Genomic DNA, 25,423 nt, shown 5'->3' on the forward strand with positions numbered 1-25,423 from the left:
TAATAACTTCTGCCTTCCTTTTCCCAGTTCTCATGCGTGCGTGCACACACACACACACACACACAGACACACACATCCTACCACTTGGACATTTTACTAATTTTTTTTTTTTAAGTTTATTTATTTACTTAGAGCATGTGCACACATGTAAGGGAGGGAAGGGCAGAGAGAGGGAGAGAGAGAATCCCAAGCAGGCTCTGCCCTATCAGTGCAGAGCCAGATGTGGGGATTAATCTCATGAACCATGAGATCATGTGACAGATGATCTCAAGAAATCAAGAATTGGACACTTAACCAACTGAGCCACCCAGGCACCCCAACATTCACTAATTCTTAAAGGATAACTAGGTTTCATTTGCCCAACATAATAATCTAAAATGATATGGGCTTATATAAGACATTTTTAAACCAATACTTTTGAATTTTAAATTCTAAAATACATATTTATTTTTCACAAACATTCTCTTTAATAGATCAGCTTAACATTAGTGGCAAATTTTAATAGAGTAGAAAGCCTTCAGTATATATTGTCTCTATTTAAAGTTTGTTTATTTTTCTTAAGAAAGAAGTTCCAGGACTGATGTCACTGAAGATAAGAAAGTTAAGAAATAAGATAAACTGCTAGGTTATTTGAATTGTTCATCCTGGTGGTTACAGCATGTTAAATTAAAGTTATATATTGGTTTGAGAGTGGTAGTGAGAAAAATTATCCAAAATAGTGAGTCATGAGATATTTGGGCTTTAAAAGGATACCACATTCCTAAGAACACCAATATTTATCTCTTAGGAATCAGTGAAAAAAAATCTTATGTTTATTTTGAGAGAGAAAGTGTGCATGTGTGCACCCGCACAGCAGGGGACGGTGGGGCAGGGGAGGAGAGAATCCCAAGCAGGCTCTGAGCTGTCAGTGCAGAGCCTGACATGGGGCTCAATCTCACAAACTGCAGGATCATGACCTGAGCCGAAAACAAGAGTCAGATGCTTAACTGACTGAGTCACACCCACACTCCCTGGAATCGGTCAAATTTAAATACATGTTTTACATGATATGTTTCCGTCTATCTAGTTTATTTCTCATAACAGTTTTTGAAAACTATCACCATAACACGATTTCACAGAGCGATTTACAGCACGGACCACAGCTATCAGGCACCATAAACGTAAGACATTTCAGTCATCACTGTGTATTCATATACTTTCTCTCTGTTGTCCCGATTGCCACACTCTCCACTCTCAAGAAAACTGTCATTTTCATAACCAGTTCCCAGACTATCAGGTCTGTCAGACTTTAGCACTCTTCTGTCCCATGCATCACCCCCTAACCCCACCATATACACACATAATTATAAACTGGTACACGCATTAAGCAATCTTAAGGAATTTAAAATCTGTCATTCTGATATCAAGTAATTCTTTAAAAACTTTAGTAAGCATAAGGTCACACAGAAAGCTTGTTATTTAATGCAGGTTTTCATGCCTATTCTCAGAGCTTTTAATTTCATAGTGCTGGGTAAGGAACTATACTTTTTAAAATCTTTCCTCTTTGACATTTTAATTATTATGTGTAGTGGTATGGATCTCCTTGGGTTCATCTTGATCCAAATTCTCTGTGCTCCTGAGCCTGGATGTCTCTTTCCTTCCCCAGGTTGGGAAAGTTTTAAGGTATTATTTCTTCATTCTTTTGGGACCCCTGTAATGTAAATGTTTGTTTACTCAGTGTTATCCAAGATAGCCCTTAAGCCATACTCATTTTTTAAAAATTTTATTTATTTATTTATTTATTTATTTATTTATTTATTTTTATTTTTTCTCTTTCTTTGTTGAAGTCCTGAGTTTATGACCGTTACTTTGAACTCTTTATCAGGTAGATCGCTTATCCCTGTTCTATTTAGTTCTTTTTCTGAGGCTTTGTCTTGTTCTTTCATTTGGAGCATATTCCTCTGTCCCCATTTGCTTGACTTTCTGTGTTTATTTCTGTGAATTAGGTGGAACAGCTACTTCTCCTAAACTTGAAGGAATGATCCTGTGTATGGGTTATCCCCTGTGTGGATTGTGTGTGCCTGATGACTTTGGCTAGCTGGCTAGAGCTGTAGCTGTCATAGGCTGAATGTCCTGGGACTCCCTGTGCTGGGGCCATGCTGGTGGGACGCCCGGGGCTGAAGTAGGTGTAGGCTGGGCTGCTCCTGGGGTTTTCTGTACAGAGGGCACACCGGCAGGACAGCTGAAGCTGAAGTGGGTACAGGGTGGTCTCAGGGCTCTCTTGTGTTGTGGGTGATAGCAGAAGCTAAAGTGGGTGCAGGCTGAGGCATCCTGGGGCATTCTGTGTGGGGTGCCCTTTTCGGGCAGCTGGAGCAGAAGCAGGTGTGGACCACAGTGTCCTGGCAAGTTGTCTGGAGCTGAAGTGGTATGGGTCTGGAGCGTTCCAGGGTGCTTTGTGCCTGTGTTACCTTGTCAAGTAGTCTTGAGCTACAGTGTACACTGACAAGGGTGACCCGGTATGCACTGTACTGGGCCTCCTTAGTGAGACAGTTGGGGCTGGTATGGGTAGAGGACCAGGGCTCATTGAGGCGGTAGGGTGTCTGGACCATGCTCCTGTCCATGCTGTCAAGGTGGATGGGGAATGTGTAAACTGTGGTGCTTGACAGCCCCACTGACCTAGAGAAAGTTCCAGCAGTCTCCCTGCCATTTGGCAGAGTTCTAGGGCTAGATCCTTTATATTCTAGTTGCCCTTTTAAACTGCAACTTTTTTTTCTGTACCTCAGAGCAGATGAATCTGCTCATAGTCCCTTATTACTGTCCCTCCCCACTGCAGTTTACAGGGGTGAGAGTGGGGATTCCCTATTACCATGTCTCCGTCTTTCTTGCCATTCTCTATGTGGTCGCTCTTACTTTTGTTGTTCAGCTGTTCAGTCAGTCCTCAGTTCTTCAGGAGGGATTGCTCTCTGTGTAGGTGCAGATTTGTTGTGTCCCTGGAGGAGGTGAGTTCAGGGTCTGCCTACGTCGCCATCTTGGACCTAAATTCTTAAAAATATTTAAAAGAATACCTAGAAGATGAATTTAATGATAAACTCATTTAATATTATTATTTTATAGATTAAAATCTTCAGACTCAGAGATAGAGTCAAATAGCTAATTAGTAGCAGAGCTGGGTCTAGAAATTAGTGGACTTATCTTCCAGGGAAGTATATTTTTATTTAGATGATGCAAATTCGTATTAAAAAGTTTACCATGTAAATTGGAATTTCAAAGAGAGGAGGGGATCAGGAGGCAGTGGTAAGACAATTTTAAATAGTTTTTAAAGAGTTATCATTTCTTGATATGTAGTTATTCTGAAATATAATCATGACTGTTAAAGTAGATCTTTTCCTATGCGTAAAGGAATGTTCTGACTTTGACTATATTAAACCAACAGAATATCTTTAGCCTCTTCATTTTAATATACTCATAAGTAAACTGAAATCCCAAGTACAAACAAACAAACAAACAAACAAAAAAATGCTTTCTTCTTTTGGCTAACCATTTTACTATTTAGGGAGGGATCTTAAAAATAGAAGAGTGCCTATCTTTCCTGCCCCCACCCACTGGCACCTTCTAAGAATAGAAGCTGGGTGTGTGACTCCCAGCTGCCTAACTGGAAAGGAATCTTCAGCCTGTTCCTTTGTCCGTCCTTCTGAGTGGGCGGGGTACTGATTACCTGCTCTCTTATTTCTTCTACCTCTCCTCAATATTTCTGAATGCTGGGGTCCTTTTCTCTTACTTCTAAAAGTTGATTTTCACCATAACTTGAAGAGCAGGATTCTTTCATGCCTCCAAGGTCTGTGTTGTCTGTCTCATTTTGGCTTTCCCTATGAACCAGCTTACCTCATCTCCCCCGTCTCTGCGGACAGAACCTGATCCATAGTCCAGTTTTGGTCTATCTGAAGCCAGTAGAGCAAGCAACCAACCCCATTTCTCTGCCATTGCTAACAATAACAAGTAGTAGTAATAATAACAGCAGCTACTAATATCTTCTGAGTGCTTCCTATAGTCTGTATTTCATATATACATTCCCATGTAAATAATGCCATGTAAATAATGAAGTAATGAAGTAAATAATGAAGCTAAGATTCAAACCCAGGCAGCCTGACTCACAGCCTCTATTAAATATTACTTACTATAAATAGATCAAACATAAAAAAAATGTATGTTGTAAAGGTGGCTGTAGACCCTGTTATAGCCTACATTCTCTGCAGCCTGTTACTTGATGATTTTATTAGTAGCTAGCTACCCGGGAAATGTGTTTGTGTACCATATAGGAGCTATGTTTTCTAAAGGACTTTTATTTGAGAAGAAAATGTAAGCTTCATCAACACTGTTTGCTCATGAGCAAAGAAGACTATTGTGGGTTTTCAGAGCATTTTGTTTTCCTTCAAAATCTAAAGTACAAGTAAAACCTGATACCCCTTTTATAAATTCAGTCAAAATGGAGCTTCATAATCATATCCTGAGATTTCTGCTTTGCCTACTTTTAGAAAGCTAAAATCCATTCTGGCAGCCCTTTCCTGGCAAATTTATTAGAATCTTGGGATTACATTTTGTTCAAGTTTCATCCTGAATTAATAGAAACAAAGGGAAATGAGATCTCTCTCTTCAAAAAAGAAAAATAATAATAGTGTACCCTAAGGATGTCTATTAGGAGTCTCAATTTATTTTTTGGAGCAAGTTGGAGAATATATACATTTCTATTATGTTAAACATTGATCTGTGTAATAATGAGTGCAATGAATACTCTCCCCTAATTTCCAACTATCATTTTTTATTTTTTGTCTTTAAATCTGTTGCAGAGATCTGCCAGGTCTTCTTAAACACAGTAATCTGCTTGCCTTTTATCTCATCCCTTTGTTTATAAAATACCCCTATTTAGAATGTCCACCATCATCTTATACATCATTCTGGGTCTGCAATTTCCCTTAATAGATTTCCTCAAGAGGCTCCCTCTAAATGCTCTTAGCATTTAGGAAGACATTTTTTTTTTTTTTTTTTTTTTACCACTTTATTAACTAGCAAATATTTGTTGAATAAATCTCACTGGTTGGTACTATTAAGATTATAAAGATAAGGAAAGAATAAAGGAAGTTAGTGATTTATGAAACATCAGTACATACCAGACATTTCACCTAGGTGTTTTCACTTAACTGTCCATTATTTTTATGTCTAAGAAAACTGGATAAAAGGGATAGAAGCCACCTAGCTGGTAATAAAATGGAGTTAGAATTTATACTAGTCAATTTGCAAGTGATAGCATCCTATGTCTAATTAGTTTAGGAAAAAGTTAGTGCACATGGAAAAAATACTGGGTCATGACAAAAAAAGGGGAAGGATAGAATAGGTCCCCAAAGATAACTGCTTCCAGGGACACTGATTTTTCTGCCAGTTGACTTCATTCTCTCCTGTTGCAGACCGGAAGGAATGTCAACAGTCTCCAGCCTTCATAGTTTAGAGTTGAGAACATTCCAGGGACTCTGACGGGCCTGACTGGGGTCAGTTTCCTATAATTAATATCGTAAGGAGGGTGAGGACGGTCACATAGTTCAAATGGTTACTGGGGTTCCAACCTTGTGTAGTAGGTTATTTCCAGAAAAAGATGGCTCACTGTGAACTCGGTAATATCACACCGTTTGGTATAGAATGCCCTAATGAGAAATCTCTTATTCCCAGTCTCATGTTTTTGCTACTACCTCCACTATACAATGTGTCACTGAGATTAACAACGGGAATTAACAACAGTTGGGGGAACAGGCCCCATAAAATGTCAACAAGGAAATACATGAAAGGCATGAAACCAACAAGAGGGATAGATCTATTCTGAGGTAGTTATCACTTTAGATTGGGGTATTCGTGAAGGCATTCACGAAGAAGGGGTATTTGATAATGGACTCTGAAAGATAAGCTCATCTTAGAAATGAGGTACTTTCTGAGTACAGCAATTAGCATAAAAAAAAAATGAGAATAAACAAAGCACATTAACTAACCTTGAAGAGTGCCCAGGACTATAATCCTATCCCGACTCCAAAACCCACGTTTCTGTTGCTGTTAATACTATGTGACATACGGAATAAGCACTGGATGAAATTATTTGAAAGTCTGGAAACAGAGCAGTTTAGCAGCTGTAGAAGTGCATATGTAAAATTAGAGGGCCTAAGGTGGTAGCACTGAGAAAGAATGGTATGGCTATGGGCAAAAATATAATTAGAATACAAAGGCTGTGGAAAATAAACAGATGAGAACCAAACAGGTTCGAGGAATGTTTAGTGTCATTGACTGACCTAGCAAAAGATAATCAATTTTGTAGGAGTATTATTCATTCTAAGTGGGTTATGGTGATAGAAAGCAATCTAAATTGAAATATCCACAAATGGAAATTGGGAAAGAAGTCAGAGCTACAGATTTGGGAGCAAAGTGTGAAACCTGGTGAGCTTTTATATGCAAAAAAAGTGGGGTTGTGAACTGAAACTTATTAACACCCATACAGCTAGAAGAAGATGGAATCAGAATTTTGGTTTTACTACTTCTGTGTTGCTTGCCATTATTTTCTGTTTTGTGCTTTCTGTATTGTCTCTCTAAGTAGACTATGTACACCTTCACGATAGTAGTCAAGCTATCCTTAGACTTAATAGCTGCATGTGCTGGGCTCAAAGTACATGCTCAGTAAATCACTTAAAAAACAAACAAACAAACAAAACCATTTTCATCAATTATCTTAATACTTTTTAGATTATGATGCTTTATGTAACTTGACACACTTTAAAGAATTCTAATTTACTAGAATGGGATACCTAAACATATCAATTATATGTTGATTTCCTTTGCCTCAAGACCCACTGCTGCTCCTCCTTTGTCCATCTAATAACCTTGGTCACATCTTAGAAACCAATCTACCTGTGAAATGCTTTAAATGGCCCATAGCTTTTCTGTTTAAAAATACTACATCTTAAGGAAGAATAGATGATCTTAAACATAAAATTTCAGAATCAGTACTACAGTGTCTTACACTTTAAACCTATACCACAACAGGTATCTTAATAGATTGAAAATGAAAAACATGGACATATCTTTATAGAAAGTATACAAAATTGATTTCTAAATTTACAAGTAAAGTATTAATTAAAGGTTATTTTTTTAAAGTAATATCATTGATATAGGTACACCAGGATTAGAATTTGTTATCATGTACTAGAGGTGCCTTGGGTTTGTCAGCATATGATTGGAATTCATTCCTTATCACTGAAGATTACAATTTCTGATCTCTCTTTTTGTCCCATACAGGTAGCAGAAGTAGCTGGAGGTTAACATAACATCCATTTATGCCCATTTTGTATCCATCGCAGCCAGGGTACTATAGAATCAGCAAAAGATAGCTAATGCCTGTATTTGAGTAAACTCTATTTTTAATATTTCTCTTTTTTTTCTCATTTACAGGGAGTTGATTTTCATATGGAGTAAACTTCAGCTTAAGTCTAATCCTTCAAAGCAAGTTTTTGTAGATCAATGCTACCAGCTTTTAAGAACAGCAACTAATGTGAGAGTCATATTTCCTTTCATGAAAATCATTAAAGATGAGGTAAATAGGATATATTTATCCCTTAATTTTAAATGAAATGTAAATGACAGTTCACCGAAACTTGAATCTTTTATGATAAAATGTTTCTGAAAAGAAGGAGGATTCAAAGGCCACATATCATATCCTTCCCTTTCCCCAACTGCAATCTCCCAACTTGGTACTAAGCATTTACATAAGTGAAAATAACTGAAAAAAGACCGAAAAACTGCCAATTTACTGTTACTTAAAATTTAATATGGGAACAACTGCTTCGATAAGAAGTAATTATCTCTTTTCTTTAAAATTAAAAGTGTCACTTTTAACATTATCCTAAATCCTGTTTGTAGAATCTTAACTTATTTGCAAATGAACTTTGTGTATACATAGGTCACTTTCACAGAAAAATATAGTTCATAATTTTAAGTCTGGTGTTAAGGTGAAAAGGAACAATGAATTCTGAAGCATTTTTGAAATCTGACAAATTTTTAAAGTATTTATTTGAAGTAACAGTAAAATTCATTACCTGTTTTTAAAAATAGTTCTGAAGTAAGTTTTTCATGGTCACTTAAAAGTGAATACAGTTCTGTGTAAGACTCTTACATAGGCATGAAACTGGATCCTGCAAACGCTTTAACTTTTTCCCCTCAAATATTAACAGAACCTTGAATACCAAGATAGGAAAGATAAAGCTACCCTACATTTTAGGTAGCTCCATTTGGCTGAATCTATATGTGGGTTATTTTTAAATATATAAGGAACATCCAATAAATAATGTATTTTAATATTTCTTATAAATTTATCCATTTTTCACACTAATTATCATGTCATTCATTAGATGTATGACCGTGTAGTGATTATATTCCCATGATATAAAGTTAGCAGAATTATATTCAGAGAGCTTTGTAAATTTCCGATTTTATTTTACTAACTGCATTCATAGCTTCATTATTAAACAGTGAAATGTCATTCAAATGCATTGTTGGGGCACCTGGGTGGCTCAGTCTGTTAGGCATCCAGCTTTGGCTCAGGTCCTGATTTCGCTGTTCATGAATTTAAGCCCCATATCAGGTTCTGTGCTGACAGTTCAGAGCTCAGAGCCTGGAGCCTGCTTCAGATTCTGTGTCACCCTCGCTCTCTGCCCCTCCCCCACTCGCCCTCTCTCTCTCCCTCTCTCAAAAATAAACATTTAAAAAAAAATGCATTGTCAAAGTTAATCTCTACCCCCATCAAAAAGGGAAAGAAAACCAAACAAGCTATGTTTTAGAATCCTTCCAATATTTTTTTATTTTTATTTTTATTTATTTAAAAAAATTTTTTTTGAGAGAGAGAGACAGAGTGTGAACACAGGAGGGGCAGAGAGAGAGGTAGACAACAGAGTCTGAAGCAGGCTCCAGGCTCTGAGCTGTCAGCACAGAGCCCAATGCGGGCCTTGACCCACGAACTGTGAGATCATGACCTGAGCTGAAGTTGGACACTTAACTGACTGAGCCACCCAGGCACCCTCCTTCTCAATATTTAAATTGCACCAGAATCACCAGTAAAACTTTTTTTGTTAATTTTTTTTTTAATGTTTATTTATTTTTGAGAGAGCGACAGAATGTGAGTGGGTTAGGGGCAGAGAGAGAGGGAGACACAGAATCCGAAGCAGGCTCCAGGCTCTGAGCTGTCAGCACAGAGCCTGACGCGGGGCTCGAACTCACAAACCGTGAGATCATGACCTGAGCCAAAGTTGGATGCTCAACCGACTGAGCCACCCAGGCGCCCCAGTAAAACTTTTTAAAAAATAAAAATGTATCCATATATATACATAGGATTCTTATTTGCACCAAAAGTTGAGTTTTGTTATGCAAAGTTTACAATATAGGTGATGTTCAGCCAGTTGTCATAAAGTTTTCTTATTTTCACATGTCTACTCAACATGAGAATATAAGAGGAAAAATTCAAAGATGAAATACATATTGAAAATGTGCTTAACTGTGTATACTCTACTAAAAACATCTTTAATGATGGAATAAATCACATACGTGCTTTAGCGCTCTGAGAAGAAGCAAAAAGAATGCCGTGTGAATTCAGAAGAATGAGACCTTACAAATGGCTTATCTGAAAAGGCTCACAGAGGAAGATGCTTTAAGCTGGGTTTTAAACGACAGAGGAGGAGAATACTAACATGTATAGGATTTTGCAGTTTACAGAGCACTTTTGCCTCACTACATCAATTGTTTTTCTCACAAGTGTCCATTAGCATTAATATGGTAGGAGAAAAACGTGAGGAAGTGTGTGGGAGATGAAACTAGTCAGAGACTGCCTGAAGTTGTAGGGCAGGTGGGTGGTGGTTGTTGGAAATACTTAAGGGACTTGCATGCCGCACTGAAAGTTGGAACTCAGTCCATAAATATATTGCGATTGTTGAAGGATTTCAGGTAAGGAAGTATCCTGTTGCATTTTGTGATGATTTTGAATTTTTTTTTTAAAGTTTTATTCTTTTTAATTTTTTTAAATGTTTATTTTTAAGAGAGTGAGTGAGCACAAACTGGGGAGGGACAAAGAAAGAGGGGGACAGAGGATCCGAAGAGGGTTCTGCGCTGACAGCAGCAAGCCTGATATGGGACTCGAACTTATGAACATGAGATCATTACCTGAGCTGAAGTTGGATACTCAACTAAGCCACTCAGGTGCCCTATGATTTTAAAAATTTTAGAATTGGGCACCTGGATACATGATAATTTCATGAGTTAAGACAGAGGATTTAGATAGAACTTAGGAGAGAGAGAAGGAATTCTGTTTTGAAGCAGTGAATTTTTAATTTACTATATCTGGAAAATCTAGGTGGAAATATCTAATTGTGATAGATACGAAGAAATAAAAAAATTGAGTTCAGAAAAAGATTCCAAGCTGAAATGATGGATTTACATAGGAGAAAGCTAACGTCAGTAGAATAGATCCAATCCCATTCATATTTGCAAACATTTATTTAAAGGTCAATGTATTATGCCAACTTCTATGTTAACAACAGGAGGATATAAAAAATGAGATACTGTCCCTGTGATTTAAGAATCCAAAGTCAGGGCGTAGGGGCATATACAGTTACAAAACAATATATATGTACTTTTTATAAATCAGTATAAACTATTCTCAGTGGAAAGAAGAGGGATGTTTAACTCTACTCCAGGGCTGGGGCCAGAATATGAATGGGGAGAAAAACTTCCAGAGTAAAACTGACTCTCAAAAAATGAACAGGAAACGGGTAGAAATTTACTACCTAGATAACATGGGATTATAACATGCAAAGTTAAGGTCTGCCTGTGGAAATGTAAGTAAGTAGTCAAGCAGGACTACAAAGCACATAAAGGACTAAGAAGACATGAGGCTGGCAAGGTAGTGTTCCTCCCTGTCATCTACATATGCAGGCAGCGCATGTGCATGTGAGCACACACACACACACACACACACACACGCACAATCTTAAAGACATATTATCATTGTATCTTTTTTCTATTCAAACAAGCATTTAGATCATTTCTGATCACTAGAGGCATCATTTATAATTTGAGTTAAGGTGGACACATAACAAATTCCCAAGTTCAGTTACCTTTGAGTCATCAGTAAGTTTCAAAGCTTGATAATTTTCAGATAACTTCCAAGTAGGTTCATTATTTTGATTTTTATTAGATTTGGAAAGACTGTAATTGCCCTGTTCATGTGGGCCCCACTTTTCCTCTTACTTGGATAAATAATATTATTTAATAAGATAAGTAATGTTTTTAGTGCAGGTTTATGAATGTCTGTAAGCAGTCTTTTTTTTTTTAAATCTAGCTCTTTTTAAACATCAAAATTGATAAATGCTTTAAACATTTATTTAATTTAAGCATTATTCAATTTAACCCTTCTACCTTAGAATGTAAGATTGGTACCTAAAATAAATGGGGGGCTAGATTTGTAAGAAACCTTAATCACCATAAGGTTATGAAGCATTTTTTATCGATTAGTAGGGTTTGTCAAACTTAAAAACTAATTATATTGGAAGCTAAAATGCTATCTCCTCCAGATTATTGTCAAGTTAAAGAAGAAAGATTTACTTCTATATTAAAGAAGAATTAAAATAAGGCTACCTGATGAGGAAAACTGCACATGTAGCATAATGTGTTTATTTAGCTCTCATTTCAGAGTTATATTTAAAAAAATAAAACAATGTAAAAATGTTTTTTACAAAGGTATTTAGTAATATTTTTCCTCTTACAGGTTGAAGAAGATGGCTTACAAATCTGTGTTGAAATATGTGGTTGTGCCCTGCAACTAGATCTTCATGATGATCCCAAAACTAAATGTTTAATATATAAAACAATTGCACATTTTTTGCCAAATGATTTGGAGATCCTCAGGATTTGTGCACTCTCAATATTTTTTCTTGAGCGCTCCCTGGAAGCTTACCATACTGTTGAAGAGCTTTACAAACGTCCAGATGAGGAATATAACGAAGGCACAAGTAGTGTTCAAAATCGAGTTCGTTTTGAATTACTTCCGATTTTGAAAAAGGGATTGTTTTTTGATCCTGAATTCTGGAACTTCGTAATGATTAAGAAAAACTGTGTAGCATTATTGAGTGATAAATCAGCAGTTAGATTTCTAAATGAAAGTACACTGGAAAATTCTACAGGTAATCTGAAAAAGGCAGTGGAACAGCAAGGTTTAGATGAAGGGCTTGACTCTCTTACCGATCAGAGCACTGGAGAGCCTGATCCTGATGATTTGTCTAGAGTGCAACCTAAGGGTCACATTAATACAAAGAAAAATCTTATGGCTCTTAATGTTTCCAAAGTAGATCACAATGTCCCAAGGCATCGGTGTATGTTATGTAACAAGGAATTTCTAGGCGGTCACATTGTAAGGCATGCCCAGGCTCATCAGAAAAAGGGCAGTTTTTCATGTGTGATATGTGGTAGGAAATTTAGAAACAAAGGACTTATGCAGAAGCATTTAAAGAATCATGTTAAGAAAATACAAAGACAGCAAATTGCTGCAGCTCAACAGGAGGATCAAGAAATCCCCACTGTGGAAGAAATAAATTGTTCCGATGCTTTCATTTCATTTGAGAATGGGAATTCTGATAATAAGGATTTGGAAGCAGACACAATTACTGCTTCCAGTGATGGAAACAAAGAGGTCATCCCTGCACATGTGGCTGAATTCATTGAAATTCCCATAAGTGTATCCGAAGATGTAATTGAGAACATGATTGAAAATGGGAATCCTGATACTTCTTTAAATAATGTCTCAGAACCTTTGCCTGTATGTGAGGATGACTATGAGGAGGAAGAGGATGAAGAAGGTGATTATGAAGAAGACGATTATGACCTGAATCAAGAAACTTCCGTACTTCATAAAATCAATGGAACTGTGTGCCATCCAAAAGAGATATATGCTACAGATCAAGAAGGGAACTTTAAGTGCCCTGCTCTTGGTTGTGTCAGGATATTTAAAAGAATCGGATTTCTAAATAAACATGCAAGGACTGTACATCCAACTGATTTAAATGTGCGGCAAACGGTAATGAAGTGGAGCAAAGGAAAATGCAAATTCTGTCAAAGACAATTTGAAGATTCTCAACATTTTATAGATCACCTTAATAGACACAGCTACCCAAATGTGTACTTCTGTTTGCATTTTAATTGCAACGAGTCATTTAAGTTGCCATTCCAGCTTGCTCAGCACACAAAAAGTCACAGGATATTTCAAGCTCAGTGTAGTTTTCCAGAATGTCACGAGCTTTTTGAAGATCTTCCTCTGCTCTATGAACATGAAGCTCAGCACTATTTGAGTAAAACACCAGAATCCTCCGCACAACCAAGTGAAACAATTCTTTGGGATGTTCTTACAGACTCAAATCCTAATCATCAGGAAAAAGACTCATCTAGTAATGAGAAACAAACTCTCACTCTGCCAGTTTCTACTAGCAAATCAAGGAAAGATTCCACAGAACCAAAGACGTGTACAGAAAGTATGGAGAAGAAAACAGATGGTTTAGTTCAGAATGGAAATGAACATTCTGACGACACTGTTTCTGATATAAGCTTGATAGACCAAAAGATGCCTGACATAGAGCCAAATTCTGAAAGTAATTATAGTATTAGTGATTTAGTCAATGGACACAGTGGAACAGAGCAGACACCTTTAGTTTCGTCAGAGCCTGCTTTGAAAACTGATACAAACAGAATCAGGACAGAAAATGGTTCCATTTTACCCAGTGTTGTACCACAAGAACATAATACCCTGCCAGTATCTCAGGCACCTTCCAAACCAAATCTGACGAGTGAACATACTTCATATGGCTTAATTTTAACAAAGCCGTATGTCAGACCACTGCCTCCCAGTTACCTTGATGAACGGTACCTTAGTATGCCAAAACGCAGAAAATTTCTGACTGATAGAGTAGATGCCTGTTCTGATCAAGATAACGTTTGTAAAAAATCCGTGAAAAGATTAAGATGTGGCAAATGCCTGACCACCTACTGTAATGCAGAAGCACTTGAGGCTCACCTTGCACAAAAGAAATGTCAGACACTCTTTGGATTTGATTCAGATGATGAAAGTAAGTCTTCTATCTTCTTAGTAGGTGTTATCTGTAGAAACAGAAAATGCCATAGATCTTTATGAGGTTAAGAAAGTTAACATTTGCATAGTGCAGATTATAAAGCACCACCCCATATGTTATTTCTTTCAATCCATTCCACTACTATGAAGGTGATATTACTATTCCTGTTTCATAGATCAAGCAACTGAAGTTCACAAGTGAGTAATTTGCATAGGTACAGCCTATGAACTTGTGGAAGCCAGAACTTGTACATGGTTTTTCATGTTCTTTGATCATACTCTTCACTGTGTGTCCAAGACATTTTCTTCATTGCAGATTTCATGTAATAAAAATTTTAGAAATGAAGTAATTATGATGGAAATGTTTTTCATCTGCATGCCAGAATATAAACCAAGTGAAGCTGAGCTTCTATTATAGAAACAGAAGTGAAAAAGAACCAGAAAATAACTGAAAAAAATTGAGCAAAAGAAAAGCTTGCTTTTCTACTAATAACAATATTTTTTGAATGAGTAAGGGGTAAAATAGGAATCTAACTTAGAATTCCAGTTGAACTATAAAATTTGAATTAACAGACATGTTCTGTTTTACAGGTGCCTGATAAAAATGTTTCAGAATGATCTGTCGATCAAGCAGTAGTGTGAAAAAAGCACTGCAAGAAATTGCATCATCAGTTTGCTATTTTCCTGATGGCCTTAATTTTCAAGCGGTCTTGGATTTACTAAAGATAAAGACAAAGCACATTTTCTAGAATGAACTCAGAGAGGAGATGTGCTGGTTTAGACTCCAAAAGGGTTATTAAAAAACTCCCAAAGTACCAGTTATCCAGAAAACCACATTTTTTAAAAAGTTGATGACTATTAATGCAGCATGTTCAGTTTTACCTATGTGAGAAACATGTTTGGGCAACTAGTCAGAAAGGAAAACCAGCTATGGCCTTACAGAAAGGGAAAAGTTAACCAGTTATTAAAAAAATGGGGGGGGGGGAAGTGGGGGTGGTTTACAATAAACAGCTTAAAGTATTCTACAAAAGAAATTTGTTTTCTTGTCATGCATAATCAGATTATGTCCTCCCCTTCTCGTCAAACACGGTTTAAAGAACTATTGGTATTTGGTTTATTATAATTTAAAAACTGATACATGAAAATAAAATTTGATTTATCACCATGCTATCCATAAAAGATTGTAACTTGTTTCCAGATGATTGATTAGACAGGATAGAGTTCAATGAATGGCATGCCAGCACTGAAAATTAAACAAAAGAAAACAAAACACTTTGCTAATAAGCTCCACTTTCCATTTTGGTAATACCAATGAGTTGTATTTAAAGGCAGCAGTGTCAATCTTAAATAGAAAAAGAACCATCAGTAACTTTGAGGAGAGATGGGAGGAATCTAAGACCATTAAAGGCTATCTAATTGAAGGAAAACACTGAATTGCAAATAACTCAATGTGAATAATGGTATAAGCACACTGGGATATTTCTATTTGTATATAGAGTAGTGTTAGGACATTGCTTGATGATTCATAGTAAGGTCCTTTTAGACATTAATGTGAGTTATCTAAGTACAGTCCTATAAAAATAACTGGCTGTAAAAAAAAATGTCAGCTAAAATCAGGTCAAGAATTCATTGGTTTTATTCAGTTAGGAGAGTTAATTCTAAAATAAGCCATACTACTCATGCTTTGTTATTTATTAGTGATGAATTTGGTCTGAATAGTAATTTTTATATATAAAAGGAAATATGTACACAAAAATTTGCACAGCAAGAACACAGTTAAGATATATTGATGCTTTTATTTTCCTTGATGACCAGTAATTTTCCTAAGGAAGATTTTAACTTACTAGTCAATGAATTGTTCAAACACAAAATGTTTTTTAAAATACCCTCTCAGATATGTTCCACTTGTACATTCTCTAAAAGAGGAAATTTAGTGATCTTTTACCTAGTAGTGTGTTAATCTATAGCAGGGATAAAATGAACAAAAATACAAAGGCAAATTCTTAAAAAATGGAGCTACTAATGTGCCATCGTCAACCAAATATTCCAGTTATTCAAACAGACACGTTTTTGTTCAAAGCAGATAATCTTGTCAGACCTTAGTATTATAGCTTCTTCAATGAAGTCACTAAGGAAGGGGCATTTCTTCAAGGTAGCATCCAGACTTTATCAAGTTGGGATTTCCAGGCCATGAGGATTTAAAAAAATTCCCAATTTTATTATTTATTCATTCACTACTATGCAAGTGATAGTCACAAATCCATTCCAATCAAATTTAAGTTTTTGTTTTGTTGTGTAGCCTACATTAGGCTGTGGGATTTACATTTAAATGACACATAAGTAAACGCAACTCAATCAGATTTTTAAATCCGTTAAGGTCAACTAAAAAAAAAAATGTTTTCCATATTTCCTGAAGCTAAAAATATACTTGAGTTCTATTTCAGTTCAATATAAAGTACATCATGTAATAAAAAGTCTGTTTGGACACTATTTGGACAGTGAGGTTTTTTTTTTTAAATATAATTTCTGCTTTGTATATTTTCCAGAAGTTTAAAATTACAATTTAGCATTTTATCACATCTTTTAACTTTCACTTTTTATAAGTTGTGACTATTGACATAAATCCATGTCTGAAAATTGTTATTTTTATTCATTATGCAGTTCATATCAAGAGGTTTTAAACATATTCCACTTGTTAATTTTATCTTTAATTTGAGGTTTTATTTCTACTTTTGTGTTGCTAAGGGAAAACTATTTCTGAAACATTGAGATCAAATTGGCCTATAAATAATTAAATCAAGGAATGTTTTATAAAAATCTGTTTGGCTATGCTGTTCTAAACCTCTTTATATAATCTCAAATAATTGCTATTGAAAGAATGTGTACATTTCATCATGTATGTCTTATAAAGCATAAACTTACATCATTTTGCTTTTGTGGGGTGCATAAACTTCCAACAGTTCTCATTGGGGATTTGGAAGAAAAGGAAGCTTTCTTATTCCTCAGTTCTTCTCTTTTACTTTTCTACTTCTTCTATTTTGAGGATGTGTTTATCTTACATGGACCAAGTTTCAATCTTTTTTTTTTTTAATAAAAATTTCCTTCAAAACATTAAACATTAACTTTCTGCTGTTTCAGTAAGGTCAAGAAAATAGCAAATCTGAATTTTTGCTGCTCAGATATTACAGAAAAGAGGGATCTCCGTGGACAAGGACACTGGTACTTTGGGCTCTAGCCATATCCATCTTTTTAAACCACCGATTATATGAGTAGATAACTTATAACACTGAACTTGTGATTCTTTTCAAATCACACTTGAAGGTTCAGCCGTACTCCTTTCATGTTTGGTTTAAACTGTTGTATGGATGAAAAACCTAAAAGGGATGATAGTGTTTATCTTTTAATTTATTTGGTACTGTAAAACACCTTTTCAGAATGCCTAAATGCTGCATATGCATTTTGGAATTGTTAATATGTGAAAGATATTACAGATTCAGCAAGAAAGGAAATTTGTGCTTCCTTGTTGAACATTAAATTATTTTACTTTGCATTTTATAAGAGTACAAATTAAAACTGAGCCATTGAACTGCAATAATTCAACAATAGCGTCTCATTTCAAGAAATTTTTTGTACTGTACATAGACTTGTTCAATAAAACATTGTCCTTGTTGGTAATGAAGTGTTCAGTTTTATGTAGCACATTACTTCAAAAGGAATTAGGCTTAAGGTATATATTCAGTAAGAAATTTCTATTAGGTCTCCTAAGAGAGTAACTTAGTTAATATTACCATATTCAGATGATTAATTAAAAAAAAATTAAAATAGAAAAGTCTAAAAGTTTACATAAAACCTTTTTAGATATTATTTTAACTAATGTCTACATGCAGGAATTACAAGTTGATAGAATGCTGGTTCCTCAAGTTATTTCAGGTACCCTTTGCAAACTTAGTAGGTGGACAAATTATCAGAACTCTTCAAATGAAAGACAGTGGATGGATTTATCTATGTTGGTAAATCTTCAAAGATGAAGAGCCTCTGGTGGAATTCCAAACAAAAAACCAAACACTGGGAAGTCACTTTGAAATAAGATGTAAATATGATGAAAATTACTTCCTAAAAAGCATTTCAGTGGGACAATGTGTAAACCAATTAATCTGTATCTAAAAGTGAGGTCTGTGAGTGTGAGGGCTCCTACTTTTCTGGTTGACTAACAAAGCAAAACCCCCTACACTCAGCTATAACTTGCAACAGGAAAAGAATGAGAGCTGAAGTAGAAAAAGCACCTGTTTGATGCGATGAGATACCAATGCAAATGAAAGGACAGTGTCAAATACAGTGGTTTGTACATATTACAAACATGCTTGGAAAAACACTGACAAAGCTATGGAAGCACTCTAGACCTGAGATCTAGAATTCTCAGCCTATGCTTTACGATCATGATTTTAGACTACTAAATGCATTGAGGAAGTATTTAGATAAAAAATATTGGGGTTATCTAATTTTTCTTTTTTGAGACTTGAGGAATTTTGGGAAGCAGTCAAATATTACTAAGTGTGCTTCCACGATAAACAAATGAGGTTGCCTTTCAGTGCATAATATAAATTCCATACCAATTTCAAGAGCGAACTGCTAAAAGAGTCAGAAGTTTGGGCTACATATCAAGACGTCAAATGGAGGCAATCCAATATTACATGGAGTAAAAACTAAAAATGAGAGGGAGGTCCATGCCTTAACTTATGAGTGCTACACAAAGAAGAAGAAATGTCTTCTATGTTACCAAATTATACTAGCTATTTTATATGTTATCTCTAATTGTTAAAACAACTCATAGATATGAACTCTGCATTTTAGAAACCAAACCTCAGATATATTAACTAACTTGACTGAAGCCACAGGACAGGTGGGATTGAAAAATCAGGTGTCCTCCTAAAACCATAATGCCATGCAGTTTTCTCCACAAATATGGGTGGATCTAATATATCCAAAGAGAGGATTAGACTTTCCTCAGGATCAGTGATTTCAGAGACAAAGGATGAAATCTGGTAGGGGCAGGTGGCCGAGGTTTCATTTTCTTCTACTAGCAGTGATTCTTATTCTTACAGTTTGGTCCTGGGAGCACCAAAATCAGCATCATCTAAGAACTTGTTACAAATGCTAAATTTTGGTCAGTTGAGGGACCAGTCTGTCGTTTAACAAGTCCTCTGGGTGACTCTAATGATGCTAAGGTTTAAAAACCACAGATCTAAGGCATCAAGCTGCTTCATATTTCCCCAGAAGGTAAACTATTCCCCCTTAAATTCATAGAGCATTCTTAGAAACTCTTGATGTCCAGGACATTTAAAGAAGGTCCCCTATTAATAGGTACTTTAACTACTGTTGGGTGAAATAGATATTGTAATACTAAGATCTCACCCCCCCAAGCCACTCTAATCTAGAAAACCTTCTTATTTTTTTTCTCAAAAAGTATTCAGTAAGTGAAAACTACCAGAATGTGATTTATTGGAAGCAGCTCAAAGAGATGTGGGGACCAACTGTATTCAAATTCCAGCATGATAGTTTCTGGTTGTGGAGCCTTAAGCAATTAAGTGCATCCCACTGAGCTCAGACTCCCACATATGCCAAAAGAGGAGAGCTATTCTTGCAAGGTTGTAAGAATTAAGTAGGTGAAGGGCCCAGTGCTGAGCCCTTAACTGTTAACAGTTTTACTAAATTTCTCTTCAGGTCATGGTTCTTGTACTGGCTTTGGCTCTAGACAAAAATAGCCGTGCTGTTTTATTCGTGCATTTTTCACTACTGCTCCCCTCACCTGTAATCCTTCACCCTCCTTCTGTCCCACCCCTCATTCTTTGCGTTATCTTCTTAGGCATCACCACTTTCTCCAGAAAGCCGGATCTCTCTTGGTAACTCATTTCCCAATTAAAACCTCCTTCTCCCAGACTTCCTCCTCTCAGCAAATGGCAGCTCATTACCCAAACCAAATCTTGCAGTTATCCCAAACCCATTATCAAGTTTTCCACTCTACCTCCAGCCACCAGCATCTCTCACCTGGACTACTGTCTCCTAATTGGGCTCCCTGCCTCTACCTTTGCCTTTCTTCAGTCTGTTCTTCACACCAGTAGCCAAAAAGATCCTGTCAAAGCAAGTCAGATGATGCCATTCGTCAGTTTAAAATTCTCCAAAGCCTTTACAACTCATTCATTTATTCAACAAATATTTATTGCATACCTACTATGTGCCAGGTTCTGTAATAGGCAATAAAAAAATAAATAAATAAAAATCCCTGGCTCACAGGACTCACATTCTACTGGAGGGCAACATATAGTGTGTTATAAGTGCTATGGAGAAAACTTAAGTGGATAGGGAAAATAGAAGTAAGCATAACATTGTTGATGATGATTTTAAACAGGATGATAAAGGAAGGCTTATTTAATAAGCTGATTTTCTTATTGCTATTTTTAATTTTTATTTTATTTTTTTATTAAATTTTTTTTAACGTTTAAATTTTATCTAAATCCAAGTTAGTTAACATATAGTGTAGTAATGATTTTAGGAGTATTATTTAGTGATTGATCACTTACATAGAACACCCAGTGCTCATCCCAGCAAGTGCCATCTTTATGCCCATCGCCCCACCAAACACCCTTCCAGCTACCCTCAGCTTGTTCTCTGTATATAAGAGTCTCTTATGGTTTGCCTCCCTCTCTGTTTTTATCTTATTTTGATAAGGCAACTTTGGAGCAGGGACCTGAATGAAGTTAAGAGAAAGAAAGCCATTCAGGTATCTCAGGGAAAAATCTGCCAGGAAGAACAGCAAGAGCAAAGGCTCTGAGGCAAGTCCCTATAAGGCAAGTTTAAGGAACAAACAGCAAGGGGACCACTGTGACTAGTGTGGAGTGAGAGATTGAGAGAATAACAGAAAATGAAGACAGAGGTAAAAGATAAGAGCCAAAGTCTTCACAATGGCCTGCAAGGCTCTCGATCTGCAGTATCCCAATACAGTATCCACTAGCCACATGTGGCTATCAAAATTCAAATAAAACTGAAAATTCAGTGCCTCAGTTGTACTAGCCACATTACAACCACTCAACAGCCACACGTGGCTGATGGGTAGTGTACTGAACAACACAGATCCAGAACATCTCATTCTGGATGTTATCTCATCATTATCTCAAAGTATTTTTGGACAGGTGGTCTCTATCAGTGGTTCTCAACTGGGGGTGGTGATTTGTACTCCAGGGTACATTTGGCAAATTGGAGATATTTTTGGTAGCCACAGCTGAGGGGAGGAGATGCCACTGGCATCTAGTGGGTGGAGGCAAGGGACGCTGTTAAGCGTTCTACAATGCATAGAACAGCCCCCACAACAAAGAATTAACCTGCCCAAAATGGTACTAGTGCCTTGATTGAGAAACCTTGCTCTAGATCAATCTCGTCTGCAACTCTAACCTCACCACCTCCTCCTTGTATAAGCCGCTCTGGCCTCCTTCCTACACGCCAAGCATTCTGCTTCTTCCTTGGAACCTCTAATGTTGTTTCCTCCTACAACACTCTTCTGTGGTCCACTCAAGTTCCTCAGATCTTTCTTTCAATACTACTTAGAGAAGCCTTTCTTGACAGCCTGTATAAAATAGCAACATTCTCTCCATCCCCCTCCTTTAGACATATTTTTCTCCATAGCAGGTCCTGGCACAGAATATAGTTTCTTACATGTTTACTGTCTACTTCCTCCAGCTAGAATGTCATCTACTTGCAACACTCCCAAAACCTCCTTAAAAGAAGGGACTCTGACATTTCTCTGAATCTTCAAATAGTAGCATAGTAGGCACTCTTTAATACTTAATGAAAAATGAAGAATTTTTATCTGTTGAGTAAATGATACCCCAAATAACACCCACTAGCAAATTAGCCATGCTCTGAATGCCTACACTACATTTACGGTATATTTTACAAGTGATATATAACTGATATTTTTTAAAAGGTTAAATTTGCTCACGTGTATCTGAAGATATGTGTATTTCATCTACTAAATGGCAATACTCTAATGAAATATTAACAAATCTAAAATATGCCTAAAATATGGAAGGAGATAGAGCCAAGGTGTTAAGTCTGATTCCTCATCGGGCTCGGTCTAGCAGAACATGTTTCCCTCGAGTGAATGCGAGTTGCTGCCAAACAGTAATAAACAGCTACTATATACTGAGTTCTTTCTAGGTGCCAGGCACCGTCCTTCACCCCTCCCCCCTCCCCCAAACCTTCGAGGTAGCTAACTCTACTAGGTCCGTTTCGAGATAGGAAACTGAGGGACGAAGAAGCCAAGAAGCGCGTCCGAGGTCACAGTTAGTGAATGGCGGAGTAAAACCCTGGTAACCTGACTTCCAGAATCCTCAACCTTAAAACTGCTCGCGATACAGCATCGCCTAAAACCAAGCCGGCGAGGACCGGAACGGAAGCAAGAGCCGATCGCAGATTGTTAGGAAATCAAGAGGGCTTGACATAGGATAGGTGATTTTAACTATTCACAGTATAATGCGAAACAAAAGCGAATTATTTTAACACTGTACTATGTAAGTTAAGAATATCAACTACAGGTGCACCCAACTCAGAATTGGCCGCAGAAGACGTTCAAGCGCTCCCGGGGGTCAGGCCCAGGGGCGGGCAGCAGGCTCCTCCATTGGCCGGCCCCGCGGCATCACGGGAGCTCGCCGTGCGCGGGGACCGCCACCCGCTTTCCACGCACCTGCACCTGCGCAGCCCTCCCAGCCGCTTTTTTGGAGGATGGACTCCTGAAGAGCTCAGGGCTTCTCTTTGTGCAACCAGATCCCTCAGGGAAGATCGCTGTTCTCCGTGCAAACGCAGTACTTCCCTAAAGTGAGATCCGTTGAAGTCCCCTCCGTCCTGTCCAGCCCGGAACGACAAGTCGGAACACCACATTTCCTGAACTGACCTTGTTGGCAATCACTTCCGCCCAGGCGTTTGGAACACCCGAGGCCCTTTGGCGGCGAACAACAGGCAAGGCACTTCCGGTGTATGTTGCCTAGGCGCCGGCCTGCTGGGCCTGAAGGGACGAAGTTGCTGGGTCGTCCCCTCCCCCCCCCCCCCATTTTTGGGGGCCGAGATGTCGGGGCTCAGCTACCCAGAGATGGAGGGCTGTCGTAACCTGCTCGGCCTACTAGACAACGATGATATCATGGCCCTGTGCGACACCATCACCAACCGCCTGGTGCAGCCTGAGGACCGCCAAGGTAAGTGCTGACTTCTCCGCGAGAGCGGACGCCCCTCCCGAGGCCTCGTCCAGACCCCAGGTGGCGGGAGCCTGAGAATAGAGAAGGTGCGAGACCTTGCCCCGCGACGGGGCCCGGACCGGGCTGAGGCGGAACTCTCGAGAGTCTCAGCCACCGCCGCTGCTCCGCGGCCGGGGAACCTCCGCGCACCTTCAGGTGGCACTGACCCGCCAGCTCCCTGGGGGAGGTGATGGCACTGGAAACGGCGCAGCTTTCAGAAGGTTTTATGTGTTGGGTGTTAGGGGCATATGCTTATTTTTTTCGAGAATTGAAGTGTACGTGAATTGTCGTTTTTTTTTTCAAAATTTCCGGGGAGCCAGCGTGTTTTCCATTTTGCGTCTCGATTCAGCTGGGGAGTGTTAGCTGGTGAGCCGAGGAGTCAGCTGCTGCTCGTGTTTGTCTCTCCGAGCTTGCGGGAGGAGATCTTAAACACTTTCAGTTTCCTAGGTAAAACAGCTGCTGTAATAAAAGAGCAGATCGTTTGAATCCGTGTCTCTTTTTGGATCCAGTTTTGTTTTTTTTGTTTTTTTTCTGAGATGATTTTGAGCAATAGGAATACATTATTTTCAGAGCCAAACAAACATTTCGGTAGATTTAAGCGTTATTAATATTAAGCCTGATTTGTAACTACTCCACATAAAAATGTAATCAAGAAGCTTAAGTGTTTATTTCGCTTGGTATATCATCTGGAGAGCTTTATTTTAAATTTGCTGAATTTTACTTTAAAATGTGAAAATTCCAGACTACTATGTTAGTATGACTTCAATATTTACAAAAGGTTATGCTTTTTAAAACTGTGTTGCTCTGCTTTTAAGTCGGATTTACATTTCCATTTAAAGAAATCATTCACTTGAAACTTCGAACCATGAACATTAAAAGAAGAAATTCCTAAGACTTTAGACTGCACATAGTTTTAGACTTATATGTAGTTCTTCAGCATTTAAATATTTCACATGCTACTCACACCTAAACAGGGTGAGTGTGAATTTAAAATTGATAGATAAAAATGCTGGATTTAATTGATGGTGGGTCTAAAAGTAAATAAGGAAAAGAGATGTTAAATGATTTGAAAAGATACTTGTTAGGAAGAAAATAGAAGTTTGGAAAACAGGTTTAACAGTATCTCCAAAAATGGAAGATTTGCTTAATTCTGGGCTCATATTCTGCACCTGAGCTTCTCAAACTACTGTGCCTGTGACTCAGTCCCTCAGGGATCTTGTGAAAATGCAAACTCTGATTCAGTAGTTTCGGGATGGCTCCAGAAATTCAGCATTTCTGACAAGCTCCCAGATGATGCTCATGCTGCTTGCCCCAAGTCTTAGTTCTGCCACTTCTTGGAAGCATGATTGTTGATACCTCATATATCCTCAGCTTTCATTATTTGTAGAGTGAGGAGATTAAAAGTCATTGCATATCTAAAATACAGTAATTTTACCTATGTTAGAGATTATAAATGAATTTAGGTCCATTGGCCTTCTTAGAAAAAAACATTTTCTCTGGCTCCATTTTTTTCTTAAACCATGTCACTTAAAAGAAAATGCAAAAATTTTACTATCTTACGAGAAGTGAAAGGAAGAGGTAAATAAGGTAGGGAAGTTTAAAGCATAAAGAAATTTTTTAAATTTATTTATTTTCAACATTTATTTATTGTTGAGAGACAGAACCAGCAGGGGAAGGGAAGAAAGAGAGGGAGACACAGAATCTGAAGCAGGCTTCAGGCTCTGAGCTGTCAGCACAGAGCCCAAGGCGGGGCTCAAACCCACGAACCACGAGATCATGACCTGAGCTGAAGTCAGACGCTTAACTGACTGAGCCACCCAGGCGCCCCAAGAAAATTATTTTTAAAACCCCAAACTTGATAACCCACTTCCTGTTGTTTTTTTTTTAAGTTTATTTATTTATTTTGAGAGAGAGAGTGTGAGCAGAGGAGGGGCAGGGAGAGAGGAGAGAATCCAACAGGCTCTGTGCTGTCAGC

The 25,423-nt window shown here is 37.6% G+C and overlaps 2 protein-coding genes and 1 long non-coding RNA gene across 12 annotated transcripts in view; 2 read left to right on the top strand and 1 right to left on the bottom strand.

Annotated features, from left to right (window-relative positions):
• ZNF654 (zinc finger protein 654) overlaps nt 1-17,255 on the top strand; it is a 93,599-nt gene extending 76,344 nt beyond the window's left edge. For 4 of the 6 annotated variants that reach the window (XM_060640223.2, XM_060640225.2, XM_060640226.3 and 1 more), the window contains 2 exons: nt 7,459-7,600; nt 11,819-14,752. In XM_060640223.2, the coding sequence (XP_060496206.1) occupies nt 7,459-7,600; nt 11,819-14,230 (2,554 nt within the window). In that variant the 3' untranslated portion in view covers nt 14,231-14,752. The other 2 variants (XM_060640222.3, XM_060640221.3) reach the window with 2 other exon arrangements.
• On the bottom strand, nt 1-23,152 carry LOC132683829 (uncharacterized). Of its 5 annotated transcripts, none has more exons than XR_009612400.3 (5): nt 22,905-23,152; nt 20,213-20,297; nt 14,114-14,196; nt 2,890-3,044; nt 1-1,690 (listed from the first exon to the last, which is right to left on the bottom strand). It is a non-coding gene; the product is annotated as an uncharacterized LOC132683829 (long non-coding RNA). The 5 variants fall into 5 exon arrangements; XR_009612402.3 differs by having other exon boundaries at nt 2,846-3,044; XR_013557878.2 differs by lacking the exon at nt 1-1,690 and having other exon boundaries at nt 2,742-3,021.
• Nucleotides 23,146-25,423, top strand: part of CC2H3orf38 (chromosome C2 C3orf38 homolog) — a 12,313-nt gene continuing 10,035 nt past the window's right edge. Inside the window, exon 1 of the mRNA XM_060640236.3 lies at nt 23,146-23,409. Within this exon, the coding sequence (XP_060496219.1) occupies nt 23,283-23,409 (127 nt within the window). The 5' untranslated portion in view covers nt 23,146-23,282. The remainder of the gene's footprint in view (nt 23,410-25,423) is intronic.

This window comes from Panthera onca, chromosome C2 (assembly GCF_046562875.1).
Source record: "Panthera onca isolate mPanOnc1 chromosome C2, mPanOnc1 haplotype 2, whole genome shotgun sequence".
NCBI classification, from domain to species: Eukaryota; Metazoa; Chordata; class Mammalia; order Carnivora; family Felidae; genus Panthera; species Panthera onca.